The sequence below is a fragment of the Rhineura floridana genome, chromosome 11 (assembly GCF_030035675.1).
Source record: "Rhineura floridana isolate rRhiFlo1 chromosome 11, rRhiFlo1.hap2, whole genome shotgun sequence".
Taxonomy (NCBI): domain Eukaryota; kingdom Metazoa; phylum Chordata; class Lepidosauria; order Squamata; family Rhineuridae; genus Rhineura; species Rhineura floridana.
Window position 1 is genome coordinate 43676368 of NC_084490.1, and position 21366 is coordinate 43697733.

General features: G+C 43.8%; 1 protein-coding gene across 2 annotated transcripts; it reads right to left on the minus strand.

The window, feature by feature from the left end:
- Positions 1–328: 328 nt before the first annotated feature.
- UBE2Z (ubiquitin conjugating enzyme E2 Z) lies at positions 329–20155 on the minus strand. 2 transcript variants are annotated; one of them, XM_061590582.1, is made up of 7 exons: positions 19974–20155; positions 13944–14016; positions 9981–10168; positions 7096–7207; positions 6416–6528; positions 5623–5713; positions 329–3018 (listed from the first exon to the last, which is right to left on the minus strand). In XM_061590582.1, the coding sequence occupies exons 1-7, from the start codon at positions 20138–20140 to the stop codon at positions 2848–2850; spliced, it is 915 nt and encodes a 304-aa protein (XP_061446566.1). In that variant the 5' UTR covers positions 20141–20155; the 3' UTR covers positions 329–2847. The 2 variants fall into 2 exon arrangements, with proteins under 2 accessions (XP_061446566.1, XP_061446565.1); XM_061590581.1 differs by lacking the exon at positions 19974–20155 and adding an exon at positions 18078–18577.
- Between the last annotated feature and the right edge of the window lie 1211 nt (positions 20156–21366).

The window sequence follows — 21366 nt, forward strand, 5'->3', positions numbered from 1 at the left end:
CCTTCCTCGAATGTTTGTGGCTGGTTGGAAGGTATCCTTGAACTGTGACGATGCCTCCTGCTTACTTAGGTGGAGAAGTGTGTATAAACCTCTGATTTATACTATACAAGATGAGAGTCATATCCAGTTCTCAATCTGCTCTTGCCTCTAGCCCCACTTCCCACTGGCACATGGCCCCTGGAAGATTCCCCTAAAAGGGAATGTAACCCTCTGGCAGAAAAAGGTTCTCCACCCTGATGTAGGCGGCTTTGTAAGAAAATAAGAGTTCCTCTTTAGAATTCCCTTATCAAAAGCAAAGAGCCACTATATTTTACCAAGGAACTTCAGATCCTGCCAAAACAAACTTTATTGCACAAAAAAATGTACAATATTTATGTACAATAGTATATAATCAAGGATTCCTTATTTTAAGACCCTTGTGCATTTGAGTGTGTGTTTAGCTTGTTAGGCCTAAAATTCTCTCACTAAACATTTGTCTAGATCAGTCATCTAGGATTGTCACTTTTGAAATGGAAACATTCACCAAACAGATGACTATAGGCAGCTAGAAAACCATATTCCTTTTCATTTTGTTTTCTTACATCCACATGCAAGCCACGTGAGAAATAATCACATAAGGCATTTTCATGTTTTTTTTTTAAAGAAATGTATGCAATGGTTCAACAGCCAACATGCATCTGGAACTAAGATCTCATGAAATCACAGGTGCTCTGACTTGGCAGCACTTCTTGTCGTGGTGACTGCAGAATGGGGAAAGCCAAATGTATACAATTAGCAGAGTCCAAAGAACATAAGGCCTAGCTAAGTCCTATAATTCAGTGGGACTTAAAAAGTTAACTGCACTCAAGTCCCTTTGATATCAATGGAGGTTAAGCGCATCTGCTTTTTGCTGGATTGCACCCAATGAGATTAAACTGAACATGATAGATTTGCCCCACCTTATGAGGTCCCACCATAAGGCAACTAAATACAAACTTGCATTACAAAGCTTTTGATTCCACTAGCTATTCATAACTCTTGGAGGTTCTTTTCTCCTTTGCGGGGAGGGGGAAGAAAGAAACAGATTATTCCATTCCATTTGCAAACACAGATATGTGAATTACATTTTGCGAACTGGAAAGTTCCTAGTTAGTTTTAGGCAGAAGCACATTCCCCTCCACAAGTCAGAAATGTGCAGGACTACCTGGAAGATTGCATGCCTGGGGCTGTGCCTGCAGATAAACTCTGGCTACTATTACATATGAGCTTCCGCAGGCAGGAAGGCAGGCTACCTTCATGGTTCCTCCATCTGTTATTGGTTTGGCTGAATGCAGCTCTTCCTGCTCGTCTGCTCACTATGGCGCATTTGCCTGCCAAAAGTTCCCCCACCTCCAAGTTTTGGATCAGGATGCACTTCTGTAGCTCAGGAGCATTTTTCCAGTTTTGAAAAGTCGTAAAGCAAAAGAAGAATACTCACAAGGCTTCTGAACCTTTCTACCTAGAAACAGTTTGAACTTTCCAAACAGAAAAAAAAGGTTTCCCAGCTGGGAGAATGGCCAGAGATATGCTCTACAATTTGAACCTCAAAAAGCATATGCTTCAAGCTGCCGCCTTCTCGGTCTACATCACAAGGTAGGGATTTATGGCAAATTTGTCAGACTCATACATGTGCAACTTTGCTCTAGTTTCAATAGAGACTCTTGACAAATACAAGACACAGTCCTATAATAGAGCCCAGGCTTACCGTCCAACTTGGACTGAGGTTTACTACATTTCTTCCATTAGTTGTATCCTTTTGGATATTCATCACTGAACTAATGCTACTCCAAAAAGCTGAAAGTCAGAGTGGCTGTGAACAAGAAAGCCAGCTGCTGCATGAAAGCTTCAGATAAGCATTGCCTTCCCCCCCCCCTTCTTTTTTTGCACTGCGATTTTCTTCTGGACACGCAATCAACATTTGTGCAGAATGGCCCATCTTCCACGGCCTTCCCTAAATTACAATACTGAACCTTCCAAAAATGCACATGCAACTTGCAGGGAATGTACTGCGAGAATAACTCCTCCTTCCTCAGACCATCAAAAACAATGCTGGATATGAAACGTTTGCCTTTTGAAGGCTAATGCCTAGGTTGCTCACAAAGTCAAAACATTTGAAATTTAGGATCTCTTCTGGTTTGTCTTTTACTCCTTTTCTGCCTGAATGGGGGGGGGGAGGGGGAAGGAGTTCTAAAATGGAGTAAAGCTTTGAGAATTGCCGTTTTGCTTTTAAATCACCACAAAGCCCAGTTCCAGCAAAAGTTCCTCCTCTTTGGTCTGTCTAGGACAGGCAATACCAACCCAACTGGGAAGCCACAATGAAGCAAAGATGAAGATGGGACTTTTTATTTAAACTGTCAAAAGTGCTTTAACAGACTTGGTTGTTGGAGAGTCCATCATGTTGTGGAGGCCAGGCTGGAAGGGAGGTGCCCAGGATATACACAGTATGTTTTGAAACAAAGATGATTGAACGAGGAGTCATGCTCTACCTCATGCTCTTTTAGAAATTGAGAGGACAGAAACCTACCCATTGTAGGTTCTTCCAGACTTGCCTTTATATGTCATTTGCTCATAGGTCTCCAGCAGAGAAAGGGCCATTTTCTAAAGATAACCGGTCACAAGCTCGGTTCAGTTTTAGCATCAAATCCTCTTTTGTTTAACAGCATGTACCAGAGCACTGAAGGAGGACAATAAATGGATTCTTCTCCACTCGTGTTCTCTCCACTCTGGAACCAGACCGGTTCTTGGGTCTCTCCAGGGTCCTCCACAGTGCCTGGAGTCAGAAGATCCCACCCTATGTCTTGGGTTCCCAAGTGATCAGGTGGGAAACATCTAAGCCTTCATGCTCCCTTGAGTGTCTGTCTCTGTTTCAGAGGAGCTGCTTTCTGAGTCTATGTCTGGGTTCTCCTGCTGGTGTTTCTCCTGCACTTTCAGACGGATTCCTTGCAAACGCACTAGAAGGGACTGATAGTCAAAGTGTCCTCGCTTCTCGCCAAAAGGATCCTGGAAGGGGAAAGATTTGAAGAATGAACTCGAGTCAGGCTCCTCCAGGTTACCGTGACTGTGGGCTGGAAGCAGAGGGTGGCACAGGCCTAACACCAAACTAACAAATATTCTTCTAAAGAGTGAGTATTTTAACAACCTAAAGCCACAGGGAAAAACTCAGGAACCTTGTCAACTGCTGGATCAGACTGGAAACCTGTGATGTGCAATGTGGATACATTAACCAAAAGGTTGCAGTGTGTGCATCAGGTGAGAAAAGTAAATTACATTCTGTAAATGCAAATATAGCTTGCTATTGTTGGGATATTTATATAATGCATTTTACTTCTGTCATTATGTATAATGAAACTTTGATAACGGCTAAGTTCAGACATCACAAAAACTAGGGATAGCTAATCTGGAGTCCTACAGATGTTGTTGGACTCCAACTTCCATTAGCTCCAATAGGAATCATGGGAATTGGTTTAATGAGACATCTACAAACAGCCATTATGGCTTTCATGTATTTTCAGGTGCTGTTAAGGGACAATCACACAGGAAAATCGTTTACACTAATGCCACCAAAATGAATTTCAAAGGAAATTGTGCTGAGAACTTCCTGCCTGGACCATTCAAACATGCAGGCACCCCCAACCCTTGCAGTCACACAATCCAGCATCATGTGATCATGCTCACTGTGAAGCTTCATGACTGCTAATTCACTTCGTGGATTACTGCAATGCGCTCTACGTGGGGCTGCCTCTGAAGACGGTTCGGAAACTGCAGCTTGTGCAGAATGCAGCGGCCAGATTGTTAACGGGGACCAGACGGTCCGACCATATAACACCAACTCTGGCCCGCCTGCACTGGCTGCCTATTTGTTTCCGGGCCCGGTTCAAAGTGCTGGTTTTGACCTATAAAGCCTTACACGGCATAGGACCACAATACCTGTTGGAACGCCTCCCCCGTTATGAACCTGCCCGTACACTACGTTCATCGTCAAAGACCCTCCTCCGAGTTCCTACTCATAAGGAAGCTCGGAGGATGGCAACGCGGAAAAGGGCCTTTTCTGTGGTGGCCCCCAAACTGTGGAATGATCTCCCAGAGGAAATATGCCTGGCGCCATCGTTAATATCTTTTTGGCGCCAGGTTAAAACTTTTCTTTTCACCCAGGCTTTTTAATTAATTATGTTTAGTATACGCTGACATTGTTTTAATTTTTAATAATTTTTAACTTTTTATATGTTTTATATTGATACATGTCTTGTACTTTGCTATTTCTTGTCTTGTGAACCGCCCAGAGAGCTTCGGCTATGGGGCGGTCTATAAGCTTAATGAAATAAATAAATAAATAAAGTGTTTCATTTTTTAAAAAGGATCCTATTAAAAAAACATTCAGTATTCATATCCACTCTTCTACAAGTAATAAAGGGTATTAATATAGCTGCCTTTCAACATTCAGGGGAAAGAGTTGGCAAACTTTTAGTGAATCTTATTTTGAAGGGGGTTAGACCTTCATGGAGGCTCACTCCCAAACTCAGAAAATGCAAAGTCTTTCACCCCTGTTCCCTTGCTTGAGGCTCTTTTCTAATAGCAAGGGTCTATTTAAGTCTCCTATCGCTCAACACATTGCAACTTCCTGCTCACATTAATATACTTCCAGGTGCTTCAGAAGAGCTAGAAATTGGCTATTTTCTCCAACACAGGTGTGGAGAACCTTTGGCCCTCTGGGTGTTGCTGAACCACAACTCCCATCAGCCCTAGCAAACATGGCCAGCAGCCAAGGATGATATGACTTGTAGTTCAGCAACATCCGGAGCGCCAAGAGTTCTTCACTCCAGCTTATCTAACTTGTACTCCACATCTGGTTTTCGTGTTGCTCCTTAGAAAACCTTCACCAGAGTTTACAAACCTACTTCTCAAAAGGGAAAGCAAGATGCTGATAAGCTGTATGCCCCTAACTACCTGGCAGGGAGTTAACTGCTCCAAGGCCTACCCTATCTGGTTAACAAGACACCTTCCCAGCATCACACAGACACTCTTGGCAGAGCATCGCACTGAATGCTTGTTAAAAAAGGGTAAAGGTGTCCCCGCACTTATAGTGCGAGTCGTTTCCGACTCTTAGGGTGACGTCTTGCGACGTTTACTAGGCAGACCGTATATATGGGGTGGTTTTGCCAGTTCCTTCCCCAGTCTTTCTTTACCCACCAGCGTATGCCAGGTACTCATTTTACCGACCACGGATAGATGGAAGGCTGAGTGGACCTCGACCCCTTTTACCGGAGATTCAACTTCCTCCTTCCGTTGGAATCGAACTCTGGCCATGAGTAGAGCTTCGGCTGCATTACCGCCGCTTACCACTCTGTGCTACGGCTTGTTAGGAACCCCAGATTAGACTCCAGGTGGCTCTGATCTCACATTGGCCATCCTTGACCCATCTCCCTGCATGCTTAGATGCTGAATGCTAAACTGACAAGAACTAAGGCTGGGGGGGGGGGGAACACAAGCCCCCCCTTGCCTACAGGCAGCTATTCTGCTGATATAGCTTCTGAGCTTGCCCACGGGCCAATACAGATGCCAACCCACATTTTTTAAAAAAGAAGACACCCCTCATCTGATCCTTACCTGCATCGTCTGTCCTTGGAGATGGAGCCTCTCTTTGCATACCCCTTCGTAGAAATCATAATACTCCATGAAGGACTTCTCCATAACACCCCTACCAAACAAAACCAACCAAAGATAAGGCCGCAGAGCAAGGGAGTGAGAAATGGTTTATTACAAAGGGACTCCTGCCCTAATTTGTGTCCAAAAGTGTGGTTATGTGTACACTTTTTCAAAACTACCACAACAGCTTGTATTTCCCCAACAGCACAAAACACTTGGGTGCACAATAGCACAGCTGAGATCCTTGAAGTTTCTATTCCATGTGGAAAGCAAAAGAAACACTACCTTCTGACCAAAACAAATCTTTGGGGGAGGGCCGGAAGAGAGATCCCACAACACCATGAATATTATTACCTATTTAATTTCTATCTCACTCTTCCTCCCAAAGGAGCCCAGCAATTTGCACTGCTTGCATAAACACTGTAAGGAACAGATGCAAATGACCATGACACAAATTGGCTATTTGGGGTGGGGAAAACAAAATGCGTAGAATATGACAGGCTTTTGTAATGGCAAACATTAATCATGTAGCTGCACGAGGAGTAAAAGTTGCTTTAAAGTTGAGTAATAGGTTTCACACGGTCAGGCAGTTTTCTTAAGTGTGGACAAACATTGGCTGAGGGGGAATGATGTCTCTCTCTCTCTCTCTCTCTCTCTCTCTCTCGCACGCACACACACACACACACCATCCGCCTCTCTCTAGCCTAAAAGCCTGAGACCAATGAATTTAGCCACTGAGGCTCCCAAAACATACCGTAAAGGGTCTGGACAGGGGCATTTTCCTTCTAGCATGTCACACACAGCAACCCTGATAGTTTCATGCCGAATACACTCATTGTAATTTTTACTGTCTCCTGGATGCCTTTCCTGCAAGAGATCAGTTGCCAAAAAGAAGAATCACTGTTTAAGAAGTTCAAGGCCCACAACTTTGATCATGTCAGGGGGGAAAAAACTGACTGAAAATGGATCTGATTAATATGGCTTATATTATCCATGGGAAATGCTAGCCAGTCAGTCACTTCAGTGAGTCACTGATAAATGTGTGGTCTGATAAATCATATTTAAACCAGAGCTGTGTCCCATGGAAAGTCCCAAAGTGGTTACATGCATGGAACTACACTGCAGACAAGCAGTGCCTACTTGTATACAGAGTACAATATGAGGAATTCTACAGGACAGTTTGGAGCATTCTTCCTTTCTGTTCTGCCTCAATGTAGTAGGCTGCTTAACACCATCAGGAAGCAGGTCCAGCTGGGGAAATCTGTCAAACCTCTGGACTGGAGTATCTGCTTAAAAAGATGTCTGGATTGGAGCTGAAAGCTCAACAGGTCTTGTTGCACTGCCAAAAATTCCATTTTTAAGACAGCTGTTTTACCAGCCACCTGCAGCAAAGAGCTCCACAAGTGGCAAGAACCCACAGTTCAGGATACTTACCTGCTCAAAGCCAGGTTCATTGTGATAGGGGTTCTCGGTCATTAGGGACTGTATAGATATAAGGACTGAAGAAATGCTCTGCGCAGGACTCCAGGCTGGACCAGTCCATGTACTGTCAGACAGCAAGAAACTGGTGTTTATTTTTACATATACAAACAGAATTCTATAATGTGGGATGAACAATGGGTAGATTTCAATGTACTTTTACTTGATTTGTAACTTCTGAGAATCCCAGTTGTCATTTGTTTTTTTAAAAGGCCTGACAATGGTGACAGAACGGCAAGAACTACTAAAGCAGTAAGGAAGATTAAAAAACCCAAATTCATGATATATGAAGCAACATGTAGAAGATAACTGCCACAGTTATAAAGATGGATAGTTATTGTCTTATAATAAACCCATTTTGATCTCTTACAGGGTACAATATGAATACAGGGCTATATGTATTCAGAATCTTACACAAGAACCAAGCATATAGTTTCACAGTAGGTACAGAATTCAGCATCCAAATGATCTCACCACTTTTTTGGTTTACATTTCTAGCTCTTATGAAATGTGTGGGAATTCTGAAATCTTGGGAGCTGGCTGGAGGCGGTGGGAAGGGAACAATTAGTACAATTTCCAGTGGTCAGGGCTCAAGGCTTCGAAGCCCCATGCAGCTCCTTGGCAAGTCTCCGTGATTAGCAAAATAAATTATGGAAACCAAGCAAACACATGCAAATACCCATAATTTATAAAGGTCAGGAATCCCAACTTTTCTTGACAACAGAGCTGTGATAGTATCTTTCTTCAGAGCACCAGCTACACCCTGTGCCTATACTTCAGTTCCTAGAAGTCATATGTAATGTCTTAGGAAGTTTGTTTGGACGTGCCTTTGTCCAGAGATGAAAAGCAAGAGCTCAACTACAAAAACGATAAACAAAAACCCAGAAACAAACGAAGTTGTATTATGAAGTTGGATAATACAATGTCTGCTCTTGCTGCTGCATCCTTTTTCAAGGCACTGCAGCAAAAGAGAATGGCCCCTGGGGCCCTCCTAATTCTTCCCAGAGGCTGCTGAATGGGTCACCTGTGTTTAGGTTCCAAATCCATTTATACCCTAAAAACAAGTTGCAGTTAACTGACAAGGCATAGGAAGTAAAAATTATTTCAAAGGCAGACTGTGCACAAGCAGCACTGAGCCTACAGAGAAGGGAATGCCTTAGCTGTGGGGCAGCCAACTCCTCCTCTCTGTACACACGTTGGTAGTTGGAACCTCATGCACAGATAGTATCGCCAGGGAGGGTCATAAAGGTGGCGAACCTTTTTGGCTCTGGGGGCCAGATCATTATCTGGCACCACCATGACCCAATTTTGACAGATGGGCGAGGCAATCCACCTGTCAAAATCCCTTGTGCTTGTTTTGCAGCACTCTTTGAAGCAATCTCCCCTCTTTTAAAGATCGCTGGAGCAGTCTTTAAAAGGGTGGGGGAGAGACTGCTTCAAAAAGCACTTGCTTTAAGACACTTTCTGCACTCCAGTCTGAGCGTGCAGAGACTGTCTCAAAGCAAGTGCTCTCCCCATCCCATCCCGATTTAAAGATGGCTCCAGCAAGCAGACATTGGCAGGGACTGCTTCATCACAGAGCAATGAAGAAAAAAACAGGTCTGTTTGCTTTTGCTGCATGCACAGTAAAAGTAAACAGACCCTTTTTGTGCATGTGTGTTTTTGAAAACCTACACCGTGCTGATCCTTTTTGGACGTTGAAGAGATCAGCACAGGGCAGGCTTTCCAAGAAGGCCCCACCCATCAAGTGACATTACCAGTGATGTCAGCTGATGGGTGGTGGCCATGGTTTGGGGAAGGTTCCCCACCCCTGCCTTAATGCTTGCACATTGGCTGCCTTCTCTAACATGGCGCTCTCCAGGTAATTTGGATTACAACTCCCATCAACTCAGCCAGCATAAGCAATTGTCAGGGATGACACAAGTTATAGTCTATCATCTGCAAGGGAACAGATTGGGGAAGGTTATCACAGGGCATAGGAAATCAAGCTATTTCCCAAGCTTGGAAGCTCATAGGCTGTAACTTTCAATTCCCGATCTCATTTTGTTAGGCATGTTGACTACAGCAGCTCCACTCAGCTCCCCTGTCCTTTTTTTTTTTTTAAAGCAGCACCCTATTTGGAACCAAGCAAGAGCCAAAGAACCACCAGTCCTGGCTCTGCCCCCATGATCTATGACACAAGCAAGGGCCCAGTTAACTTCCAGCTCCCTGTGTGAATAAAAACAGGCAGAAGGGCATGAGTAACTGAGCAGAGTAACCTCTGTAATGTCAGTGGCTCCCTGTTGTAGAGCTCTCAATTAATCGTTGGCAAAGGAGACCACATACAAACAACGGGAAAAAGCAAAGCCCACAGCTTTCAAGGGAATGCTTTGTGGTTTCTGAAAAGACAAGGCTATTTAAACAAAAAACAAAAAAATCCGCAAACAAACATAAAGGAAAATTAAATGCTACTGCTAGCTGAGCCAAACAAAGAGCAGCTCTGGATATTCCAGGAAGCTCTGTCAACCACATGCATGGCGACTTCATACAACTGGCTGGTGGTGCTTCTTGCAATGTCCAAAGATGCTCAAAGTCTGCATGCAATTCAAAGACAGCATCTATGTTAGAAGACGGCAGGAGGCAGCTTGTGGGACAGATTGGACGCGCAGCTATCTGGCTGGCCTCGCCCCATGTTCTCTCACACCCTTCTAGTAGCTAGATGGAGCCATGCTGTGGACATGCATGCCTCCCAGAGGTGCCTTGCCTGGGCCGTAGATTAACCCATGCAGACGTGTGGACCTCCTCAAAGCACCCACCTAGGCTGCCCCCCGAAAAACAGCTCAGGCTGCTCGACTCCTTACCCTAGAATACTGAGGCAGACCTTCCCATTGCGGTAGAAGTTAGGGTTAAACCTCACTGTGTTATTTCCGGTTGTCATCAGTTTGACCCGCGGCGGATGGATGGGATAATCTGGAGGACAGCGAAACAGGAACAAGAAGAAACCCCCTTCGTAAGGCGTGTCAAATGGGCCTGTGATCAACGCATGAATCTGCAAGAGAAAAGCCCAGCTCGCGCAAACACTTCCAATTGGGTGCAACACCAGTAGAGCCTGCGTGGAGCGCAAGCTGGCTGCTAAGAGAGTTTGGGGAAGGGATGGAGGGACATCTTTCACGAAGTGTTAGGGAAAACCCATTCCCTTCTCAGGATGGTCACAGGTCCAGATCTCAGGCTTTCACACAGGCAGCATTTGAGGTGGTCAAAACAAGCCAACACAAAATTGGTTTTGGACCACACCACTTCAAACCGCAGGTGGAGGACTGCAAAATGAACTGTTTTCTTGGTATTCTTGAATATCCAGAAAGCACATGGTGACAGCAGCAGCGCCCAGTGGCTCACTCCAGAGGGCAAATGGTTAGAAAGCAGGAGATGGGAGTTTGAGCTCCATCAGGTGGAAGGGGGAGAAATGTTGCCACTTACCTTTTACAAGCCTGGTATAAAACCAGTTATGTTAGAAGCAAGAGACAGCTCCTGGGATTGAAATTTACCTTGCTACACAGAGCAGCTCCGTAACCACTTAGTCACAGCAGTAGAGAAGATGCACACATCAAGGGGCACTTGTCCCCCCACCCCCATGACCCAGTCCCAGATGAACAGGGAATTTATTTTCATGGAAAAGCTTGCAGACATGATTGCTCCACCTGACATGGAGCCCGGAGCAATACATCCTAGAGTAGTTTTACCACTCCACCTGTTTGTATGAAGTAGGCCTCATTTAACCTTCAACTAAATGGCCAACTTAACTCAAAGGTGGGCACACTTCAGGCATGCAAGATCTACTTTTTTAAGAACAAGAAACCTGAGATCTACCAATAGAAGCCCACTGCAAAATAGTAACTCAGGAGCAGACCCACTTAAAATTTCAGACCAGAGTATGTGTGAGCCTATTCTTAGCCTAACAATTTGTTTTCTGTACCAGAACTGAGCTCACAGCCCTTTCATACATGGGGCTCAGCTTTCTTTATTTCTACAGCCCATTGGGGATGGGTGAAGAGGCCTTTTTGAAATATACAACCGTTTAACAATTGGGAGTCAGAAATCCTTTTTGATCTATTGAAAAGTCACCCAGAGATCTACTGGTGGACCCACACTCACCTCCTGTTCACCCCTGCTTCAACCTACCTAGTTGTAATTGGGAATAAATTAAGGCTAAGGAAGTCAGTAGACTTCAACAGATGGTGTAAAGCTGCTCAGTTTATTTTGTGCTGATGAACCACTCTCAGACTTTGCCATAATGAGCCTCCAACTGTGGATAGAACCATGTGATAACTGCTAGCAGTGTGTAATGGAACTTCCTTCTCTCAAAGTGTAGAGGACAATCGCATCAGACCCAAGCCAGATGTCAAGGACGTAGCTCTTCACCTCTTAGCTAAGCTAGAGATGTGAAGGTCTGGAAAAAAACTGGAAAATTCAGGGGAAATAGTTTTTTTTCATGTTTTTCTAAATTTTTCAGGGGGGAAAAACCCACCTTTTTTCTCCCCCCCCCAGGCCTCTGCATCTCTAGGCCAAGCCCACTTTCAAAAGGCTTTCCACTCCTCCCACTTCCTGTCAAAACTCTCTGTAGTTTTCCAGGCAGAAATTGCTCCCTTCCAAATAGAGGGGGGGGGAATGTAAATCCAGGTGAAGGGGGACAGTGAGAGTGAATGACAAATGCAGAAACTACGTGTGAGTGAGTGAGTGAGTGAGAGTGAGAGTGAGAGTGAGAGTGAGAGTGAGAGTGAGAGAGAGAAATCTGCCAGTGGAGTCAGTCCTACTCTCAGGAAGACAGCATCAGTGCTACTTGAAGATTGTTGCGCCACCTAGGGTTGGGACACACTGGTCAATGGACAGGTCCAAATATTGTCACTGATCAAGAAATCATCTATCATTTGACTTTGGCCAGATATTGTCAAATATTCCAAGAATGCTGTATTTCATTATGGTGCCATTTCTTAGGTGAGATGAGGGCTGCTTGCCTTGCCATATTCAAGGTAGAGATGTGAAGGCCCAGAAAAAAAATGGAAAAATTCAGAAAAAAACCCATTGTTTTTTTCATTTTTTTCCAAAGCTTTTTTTGGGTTTTTTCCCCCAAAAAACTGAAAAGAAATGAAGAAAAAATGGATTATGGAATGTTTTATTTTAGCATGATGAATAAAATGTTTCATCGAATCTTGGTCCCCCCCCCCTCTTTTTCTCAGTTCTTTTTATGGGAATGGATGCTTTATGTCTGCTTGACACTGTGGAGGACTAGCAGAGACATAAATAATTTTGTTATTAATATTGATGGTTTCTTCTGTTTTTTTAAAATTGCTTTTTGCCTGCTCCTCATAAACTGGCAAAATGAAAGAGGTTCCTTACAGTTCAGGATCTTGTAGATCCATTTGTTACAAAAAAAGTAAAAAAATTAAAAAGTAAATTCAATTTGTAATAATTGTTTGAATAAAATATACTTTTAATATACCAAATATGATAATGTTATGGCAAACCAACTTGTACGTAATTACATTTTATGTTCTTTAAGTAACAAAGTGACTTTCAATCTGTAAAAAGTGCTAATATTTCATTTTTTCAAAAATTTTCATTTTCTGAAAAACAAATTTTCCCCATGACTTCAAAATTTCCAGAAATTCCACATCTCTAATTCAAGAGCAAATCTAAGAGCACACAAAGATTTTCCTATTGGCTACTTGTTAAAATTGCAGCAATATCCGGACAGGAGCAGAAGCAATCATTAGTGACAAAGTTCACTGCTTAGTGAATAGGATGCTAGTGCTCAGATGTGAAGTTTGGAGATGTTGGACCAGTCACACACTGACAGCCTAACCTATCCCACAGGGCTGTTATGAGGATAAAATGGAGTGGGGACTATGTATCCTTTCCAAGCTCTGGAGGTGGGGGGAGAAGGGTGCAACAATTCATAATTTTAATGCATTGTTTGGCAATAAAATTCACTTTTTAAAAACCCACATAAACTAAGTGGATTAATCTCTTTGCAATTCTCATAACATTAATGCTTTTAAAATACTTGACTAAATTTTTTTAATGGCTAGACAAAGTAGAATCATGCACCCAAAGCCAAATGTATGCAAATCTGAGTAGCTCGCATTCTTGTGGTGGGTTGCAAAATTCAGTTTTTCCTGGTGTAGTATGGACTGTAACACAAACATTTGATTTATATCAGAATAGAACTGCCCTTGTCTCTCTCCTGCAAAGTCTGCATCAATACATACAACCATGTGACTGCAGAAGTGAGGCTCCAAGACCAAGGGCAACTAGTGACTTGTACTACCTCCAGCCAAGGACGATCAACCCAGGCTTTTGGATGCAAATATTAACAACTCACTTCTTTGTGCCAGTATTTTCAAACTGGTTCCCCCCTCCTTTTTTCCTCCATTTCCCTTATTTTATATTGAAAGCTGACAGCAGGCCCTGTCCCTTATTTTGATTTACACAAAACACCTTGATGACATCAGATTAGCAATTCCAAACAAATGGCACTTACTACTTATCATAATAGTACCCACACCCCTCATTCTTCCTTATTTCAACACGTTGCTCAGTGTGAACAGAACATGAGATAAAAAGTATTCAAGATTTGTCTAAGAGGGAGGAAGCTTTGTGCAAACTTCACTTTGCCTAACTTCAGCTGTCACATTTTCTCTGCTGCCCTTCCCAGAGGCTGCTAACATTAATGGAATTTGAAGTCACAGTAGGGTGAACTGCAATATGTCAATCTCCTAAACGCAGCAGGAAACCCCTTCAGGCAGGGGCATTCCTATGCCACCTACCTTGGTCATATCATGGGGGTCAGGCACGACAAACATTCCAGGAGGTGGTTCCTTATAGATGGACATGATATCTCTGGGAAACAAAAAAATAAAATAAAAGCAGCAGTGTATTAATCAGTTAAATATTTCTCCAGAGCTTCTAGCTTTGCTACCTATTCCTCAAATCTTCTTGCTGAATTCTTGAGAAACAAACCTGACTAAACAAAAACAAAGTATCAGCAGGAAGCTTAACTTTCTAGTCCTATGCCTGCATGCAGGCAGTCTACCCTAAAAGACTCCAGAAAACAAATATAAAGACCCCACCCATTACAGACCCTCCATAACTTTTTGCTGTGCCTTTTTTTAGACATCCTTCTCTACTCTGCCTTGTCACACTTGGCTCCATTATAATCAATATGTAGTTTCTCCTTTGTCACAACTTATCACTCTCCCAATGCAAGACACACTTTAGGGGCAGCCCCAAATCAAGCATATCTAACAATACAACCGAGCAAGGGAAAGGGAGAGAAAGACCATGATTTTGGTGAGTAACATAGCTCAGGCTTTGCCCTTCCAATTGATGTCAGAAGAGGGAGGGAGAAAAATCTATTATGAAGAGACTCACCCTTACCTACCCCAGCCTATGAAGACATGCTCCCTCAAACTTTGTTCTCTTACCATGCACATACATTCACAAGCAAAAAATGTTATTGGTTTGACCTTGCCTAACAAGCACACACAGACATCAAAAGTCACCGGCTGCTGACTTCAAGCTAGCTGGGGGACACACCCCTTTTTCCTTCTTACCAATCAATGGGCAGTCATTGTGAAAGGGCAAGCAGGGTGGCCTGGCACCTCCTGCCATATGTAGAAATCATGTCAATAGCACATAATAATTGCAGTCCTTCTAATGCACAATGCATGCCCACTGCAGCCCTTACACAGATGCTCCCTTTGGCCTGTAAAGAACAGCACACTCCATAGAGGGAGGAGTCCTAACACTACTGGGAAACAAGGTAGCTACAAGTTCATTTTCGGTTTGATGTGCCCTTGGCAATAAAGCTTTTGTTTCTGGGATTACACATTAAACAGGCATAACTGCTCCTGAAATAGTTGTGTTTAATTATAGAAACAAACTCAAACTGCCCCTCTTTGCTCCCACCCCTGCCCCCATTTATTTTCCTGCTTTAAAGCAAGGCTATGAAGCTACTTGTCCCAGGACACACAAAACATCTGCCTAGTACCCCTTGCTTGGCAGCGTATCCAAGATCTAGATCTCTGCAATCTGCTAGGCAGGTCTCACCTAGTTGTGCTGACTGGAGATGGCAAAGGTTCAACTTGGAGCCTTGTTTGTGCTAAGGAAAGATATTCAACTGTAATGCAGGGTATTCCAGTATTCCTGTCTAAGAGTGAATTGAAGGGACCCTAGAACAATTCTTACTTCTATGGCCTTCTCATTCTCTTCTACAGCTGGATGGGTATGCTGAGTGTGGCACCTTCAAGGGAGATGGAAGTTTCTTTTATAACTAAGTTTTTTAAAGCATTAAGAGCATGCTAAGTACTGAAGAAAACAAAAGCAGACAGCCAAATGTAACCCAGGTCACAGAGAGGTGAACTTTGAGGCCTGACTTAAAATTCCACCTTTCCCAAGGGCAGTAACTGCAGTCCCTCAGCAAGTACATGGGAATGACAACAACCTACCTCTCAAGACTGTTACAAGACAGAATGAACACAAAGGCAGAAAGTGTTCTGGAAATTAAATGCATGTTTAGTGCTGCTAATAACAGCCTAGAGCAGCTTTTCCCAACCAGTGTGCCTCCAGATGTTGTTGGACCACAACTCCCATCAGCCTCAGACAGCATTGCCAATGGTCAGGAAAGATGGGAATTGTGGTCCAACAACATTTGGAGGCACACTGGTTGGGAAAGGCTGGCCTAGAGGGTTTACTATCTATGGGTATCTAGTTAGAATTATATAGCATGTGCAAATTCCATGTTAGGAATAATTAGAAAAAGAATCCAAATGACTATCATGCATTTTTACAAATCTATGGTAGAATTGCACTTAGCTTTGTACAGTCCTGATCACCACACCTCACAAGGATATTGTAAAGGTGGAAAGGTGCAGATAAGGACAACGCAAATGATCAAGAGGCTAGAGCAAGTTCCTTATAAGGAAAGGTTACAGACTTTTTAGCTTAGAAAAAAGGCAAGTAAGTGGGGGGGGCACACATGATAGAGGTGTATTAAATTATGTATGCTGTGGAGAAAGTGGATAGAGACAAATTTTTCTCCCTCTTTCCTGACACTGGAACCTGGGGCTGACCAGCGGGAGAGTCAAGAAAAACAAAAGGACTTCTTCACACAGTGCATAGTGGCTACTACAAGCTATAGCAATGGTAATCAACTTGCATGATTTTAAAAGGGAAACAGATAAATTCATGGATAAGGCTATCAATGGTTACTAATTATGATGGCTATATTAACCTCCAATATTGGAGGCAGGATGTTTCTGAATACTAGCTGCTAGGGACGACAAGGGGAAGAATGACGTTGAGGTCCTGTTCTGCTTGTGGGCTGCTCAGAGGCATCTGACTGGCCACTGTGAGAACAGAATGCTGGTGAGGCCTTTGGTCTGATCCAGCATGGTTATTCTTATATTCTTGTACAATTTTAATGCATTTTAATTGTCCTATCATCTCTAGGAACAACAGTTAATACAGAACTGTGGGCTAAAGGGATATTTTTATCGTGTTATTTTTATTTATTTATTATTCCTTGCAAAGCAACCCAAAGCCACTTACAACAATAAGATTAAAGCCAATTATAACACACCAATTAAAACAACAAACACAACACAATCTAAAATCAGATCAGTACAAATAAAGGCAAGCCTTGCAAGTCCTGTCGCATTAAAAGAGGCCATTGATACTTAAAGCTCTTCCTATTAAGGGCCAAAAGCCCAGATAAAAAAGGAAGGTTATTACTTATGAATACAAAACTATTTTTTATCACATTATTGATTATGGATGCAAAATTGTGTGTCAGCATCAGTCTAAATGGAAATGAACTAAACTGAATATTTACTGCAGTGCACTGTTATTTGTGCAACATAACTGGTAATAATCGGATGTCTTTTCACTCTCCAAGATTATATAGTTAAACTCAAGGGAATTCTAATCTCTGCACTGGGAGAAGGAGAGGTCTATCCTGGAAAGAAGTCAGTCTGAATAAAACTTCACAGCTTTGCATCACATGTAAACCAAGCATGGAAAGGTAAAACCCAACCCAAAGGTGCGACCCTCAAACTACAAGGATACTCTGCATACACAAAGAAGGCTCTGAAAAGGGGTTGTCTCATCATCAAGACCTACATACTTGTGAGAGATTTTTTTTTTTAAAGGCTCTAAAAATGTTATATGTTAATTGTAATCTGATACGAACAAGGAAGTTGATCATGGGGTGGAAACAATCTAGTCTTTAAATCTAGTCTCAGATGAGCATAAAGCTCCTTTCTCTTTTGGGGCTGTGACAGTCACTATCCCAGGGAGGGGATCATACAATCTTGTAGGCTCTTACAATCAAGAGCTTATACCACCAAGTTCTTGCTTAACCCATGCACAATTCTACAATCTCCCTCCCTGCAAGCTCTGTACCTAGAACAGCTAAATGACATGTAGAAATGCAACAGGTGGAGGTCCTCTCCATTACTGCATCCGCATACTAGAAATGCAGCAATGCAACTATTAAAGGAGAACCCTCTGGCCCTCCAGATGCTGTTGGACTATAACTCCCATCATCCCTAAGCACGGGATGTGCTAATTGGGGCTGATGGGAGTTGAAGCAACATCCGTAGGTCCTCAGGTTTCCCCACGCCTATATGCAAAGATCTGAATTCCTGCCAAGAAAATAAGACATTAAGTTTCTTGGAAGAGTTAATGGCGCATAGTAGGGGAAAACTTTCCCCACCCAGAAATCCAAAGTGAGATGTTTAGACAGTGACGTAAATACACACGCTGCACATGCTCAGCAGCACTATCCCCTTTAAAACCCACCCACGCCTTCCGGAGCTGCGTCTCGCCCGAACTGAAATTTAGGAAGAGGGGAATTCTGATATCTGCTTCCTTCCTCCACTGGCAAAGGGAAAGTCCCTCACCGTTTGATGCGGAGCAAGCAAGCCGGGCTCGGCCTCTCTCCGTCCCAGTCGCCGCTCGTCGTGGGATCCCAGAAGGCCGAGTGCGAGAGGAGCACTCCGGCAGCGGCGGCTGCAGCAGCGGAAGGGGGGATCCCAGGGACCGAGGTCCCTCCAGACCCTATTACAGCTCCCGCTCCGGATCCGCCTCCAGCAGAGCCTAGTCCCGCCACTGCCCAAAGCTCGGCCGGCAGGAAGACGCCCGGGCCGCCGCCGCCCGTCCCAGCTCCCGGCCCCCCGCTCGTCGGCGCCGCCAGCACCGCGGCCGCAGCCGCCTCCTCAGCAGCCGGACTCTCCGCCATCATCGCCAACAGCCCCGGCTACGCTTCCGGGACCTCCGATACCAGCGACAGGGGCGGGCAGAGCGGATCTCCACGCGCCGCCCACCATCGACGGCGGGAGACAGCGACCACAGAGTCTGGGAGTGCCAGAGCGCCCCCTCCTTTTAGTTCCTTCAGTCCCCGAGCTAGTAAAACAGTAACGCCATAAATCGAAGACATATACCGAAAGTTGTACATCGCTATTTCCGGTTCCGATTAGAAGCCGTAATCAGGACAATGTAAAACTCGAATAAGGCAAGGTTAGAGATGCTCCCTTTTCTTGCATTTTCGAACTCTACAGTGCTTTTAAAAAGCTGCATGCCAGAAATTCAACAGATGCAGCTCTCTACACTACCGCTTCTCCACAGTGCGGGCTGTTCCCGTTGGATTTCTGTCTGGGTTATACCTTTCAGAAGCACAAGAGCCCTCCCTCCTTCCAACATTAATGTTACCCTTGTTTTCTACTGCGATGGTGATGGCGTTAACGGCCGGGATGCTTTCAAATCTCCATCAAGATCCTCCAACTGTTACCACAGCAGCTATTCCATCAGGCGAGGGAGAGAGATGGGACTTATTCATCCTTCATGCTGACAGACTTTCGGCTCCTCTTCTTTTTGAAATCTTTCAATTACAGCTGGTCATTGCAAGAACTCTAAGAAACAGCGTCTGAGCTTGCTTCCCCCCCCATCCCAATCCTTTTTCCTTTTAGTGTCATCTTTCAGATTGTAAAACCGAGGACAGGGGCTGTCTATCACTGACGATTGTATGGTGCTCCGGGAGTCTTTTTTGGCTGAAAATGGGGATAAAGATGCTGTAAATAAATAAATACAACACTGCAACACAAGGGAGCCTGTAAACTATACTCCTCTGCCTTTACAACTTAGATGCCAGGCAGGAATTAAACAGGCAAATCCTTTCATCATTGAAATGGCATCTGTTGAATTTCGGCGTAGTCTGAGGCGTTTCCTATACACATTTACCTCGGAGTAAGCCCCACTGAACTCAAGGCAAACGTGTATATAATTGCACTATTAAAAGCACAACGTCCTTGCCAGAATAAATATAATCCGTGGATACTTGTATAAAACGTAGTTTCTTTTGTGCGACCTTGGATAGACTGGTTATAATTATTTCAGAGCACTGTAGCAAAGGGGAAACAATAGCTCTGTCTACTTTATATAGGATTTTACATTAATTCATTTGGAATTCCCAAGTTCTTGTCCCGCACATGAAAGAATCTACCTGCAGCAATCGAGAACTTTATTTCATAGAAAAATCAAGAATTGTTCTTCCAAGCAGTTACGCTAGATTAGAACGTTACTTAGGAATTGGCCGAAGAGCCGTATAACACTATAAAGTTTTCTGTCATAGAGTGTAGAGCGCCCCATTCAGATTCCTAACTCCCCCCGCAAACGCCCCACTCATTGAGTTTCGTACGTATTTGCTCCAAAGCCTGTCCCACTGAATTCCATGACTTTTTCTTCACGTAAGCGGGCAAAGAATCAAAGCTGAGAGCCGCGCACGCGCAGCAGCAACCAACCTGTGCGTCTTGGGAAATTTCGTTGTCGAGACAGAACCCGCCCGTCGCCTTTTTCCTACGGCTACCTCGGCGCGGCACAGCCCATCTCCTCCCCAAACCGCCGCTGCTCCGCCCTCCATTCCCCATATCCAACTAGTGGCGCCTCGTAGAGATGTCTTAACCGCCATTCATCATAGAGGCTCCACATCCAATCCCTAGAACGTATCTCCACCCCATCACAGATGATCGCCCTAGAGCGTTCACGGAAGAGCCGTACTATTATCTCCACGCTAAAGCACCCTTCCAATCACCGCCGGATTTGTATTCTGGCCCTGGAAAGAAAGCGCAGGCTGGGAGCAGCTGAGTTTAACATAGTTCAGGTGGAAACAGGGTCCATTTTCAGGACTTTTTATTGTTCTGCGTTCATCTCTTCACCTTTTAAAAGAAATCTGTCAAATCCAGGAAAGTTCTGGAGGGCACCCAGCTGTGCCCTTTAATCAAGGGTTAACAAGTTCACATTGAGGCCCTCCCCTAAAACGAAAAACACTTGCCTATCCTCGACCACCATAGTAATCATCACTCCTAACTGAAACCAAGGGGTTGAATCCTGTTTAGAAATAAATCTTTAAAAAAGTTTTAAACCATGAGATACTCATCATTTGCATCCATACTTTATTAGGACCAGACTGAAACTGAGCAGTCTAATGGGTGCAAATAAGGTTATGTTCACCCATAAGAACATAAGACAACCTAGCTGGATCACACCAAAGGCTCAGCATCCTGTTCTCTCAGCTACCAACCAGATCCCATGGGAAGCCTGCATACAGGCACAAGAGTTTTTTCCCCTCCTGCAGTTTCCCACAACTAGTATTCATAAGAATACTGCCTCCAACCTTGGATGGAGACCATAGTCATCAGAGAGAGTAGCTACTGATAGCTTTATCCTCAATTAATCCTCTTCAAGCCATTCAAGTTGGTAGTCATCAATGAATGCCCCTAGTAGGAGTGAATTCCATAGTTGAACTATGTGCTGGGTGAAAAAATACTTTATCCTGAATCTTCCAACATTTAGCTTCATTGGATGGCCATGAGTTGGTATGAGGCAGAAAAACTTTTATCTATTTTTTCTATGCCATACATAATTTTATACATGTCACCTCTTACCTTTTCTCTAAACTAAGAAGCCCCAAACGCAGCAACCTTTCCTCATATAAAATCTTTCCTCTTCATACCCTCTCCAGTTGCTCAGAGCCATAAACTTGCTTCAGTAATATGGACATTGATGCAGCATGTAGCTTTAGTACTTCATAGCTATATGAGACCTTCCAGTTCCTTACAAAACTGTGGGCCTGATAACACTTGAAATAGTACACCAAACCCATTTTTTTTGCATCCTTTAGGCAGGCCGTCAAAC

Coding starts and splice junctions, on each gene's coding strand:
- UBE2Z (XM_061590581.1), bottom strand. CDS start 18,418: ATGATGGCGGAGAGTCCGGCTGCTGAGGAGGCGGCTGCGGCCGCGGTG. Junction 10,169..13,943: donor ACCCCCATGATATGACCAAG/GTAGGTGGCATA, acceptor TTTCTCTTGCAG/ATTCATGCGTTGATCACAGG. Junction 5,714..6,415: donor CCCTGTCCAGACCCTTTACG/GTATGTTTTGGG, acceptor TTTGTTTGGTAG/GGGTGTTATGGAGAAGTCCT.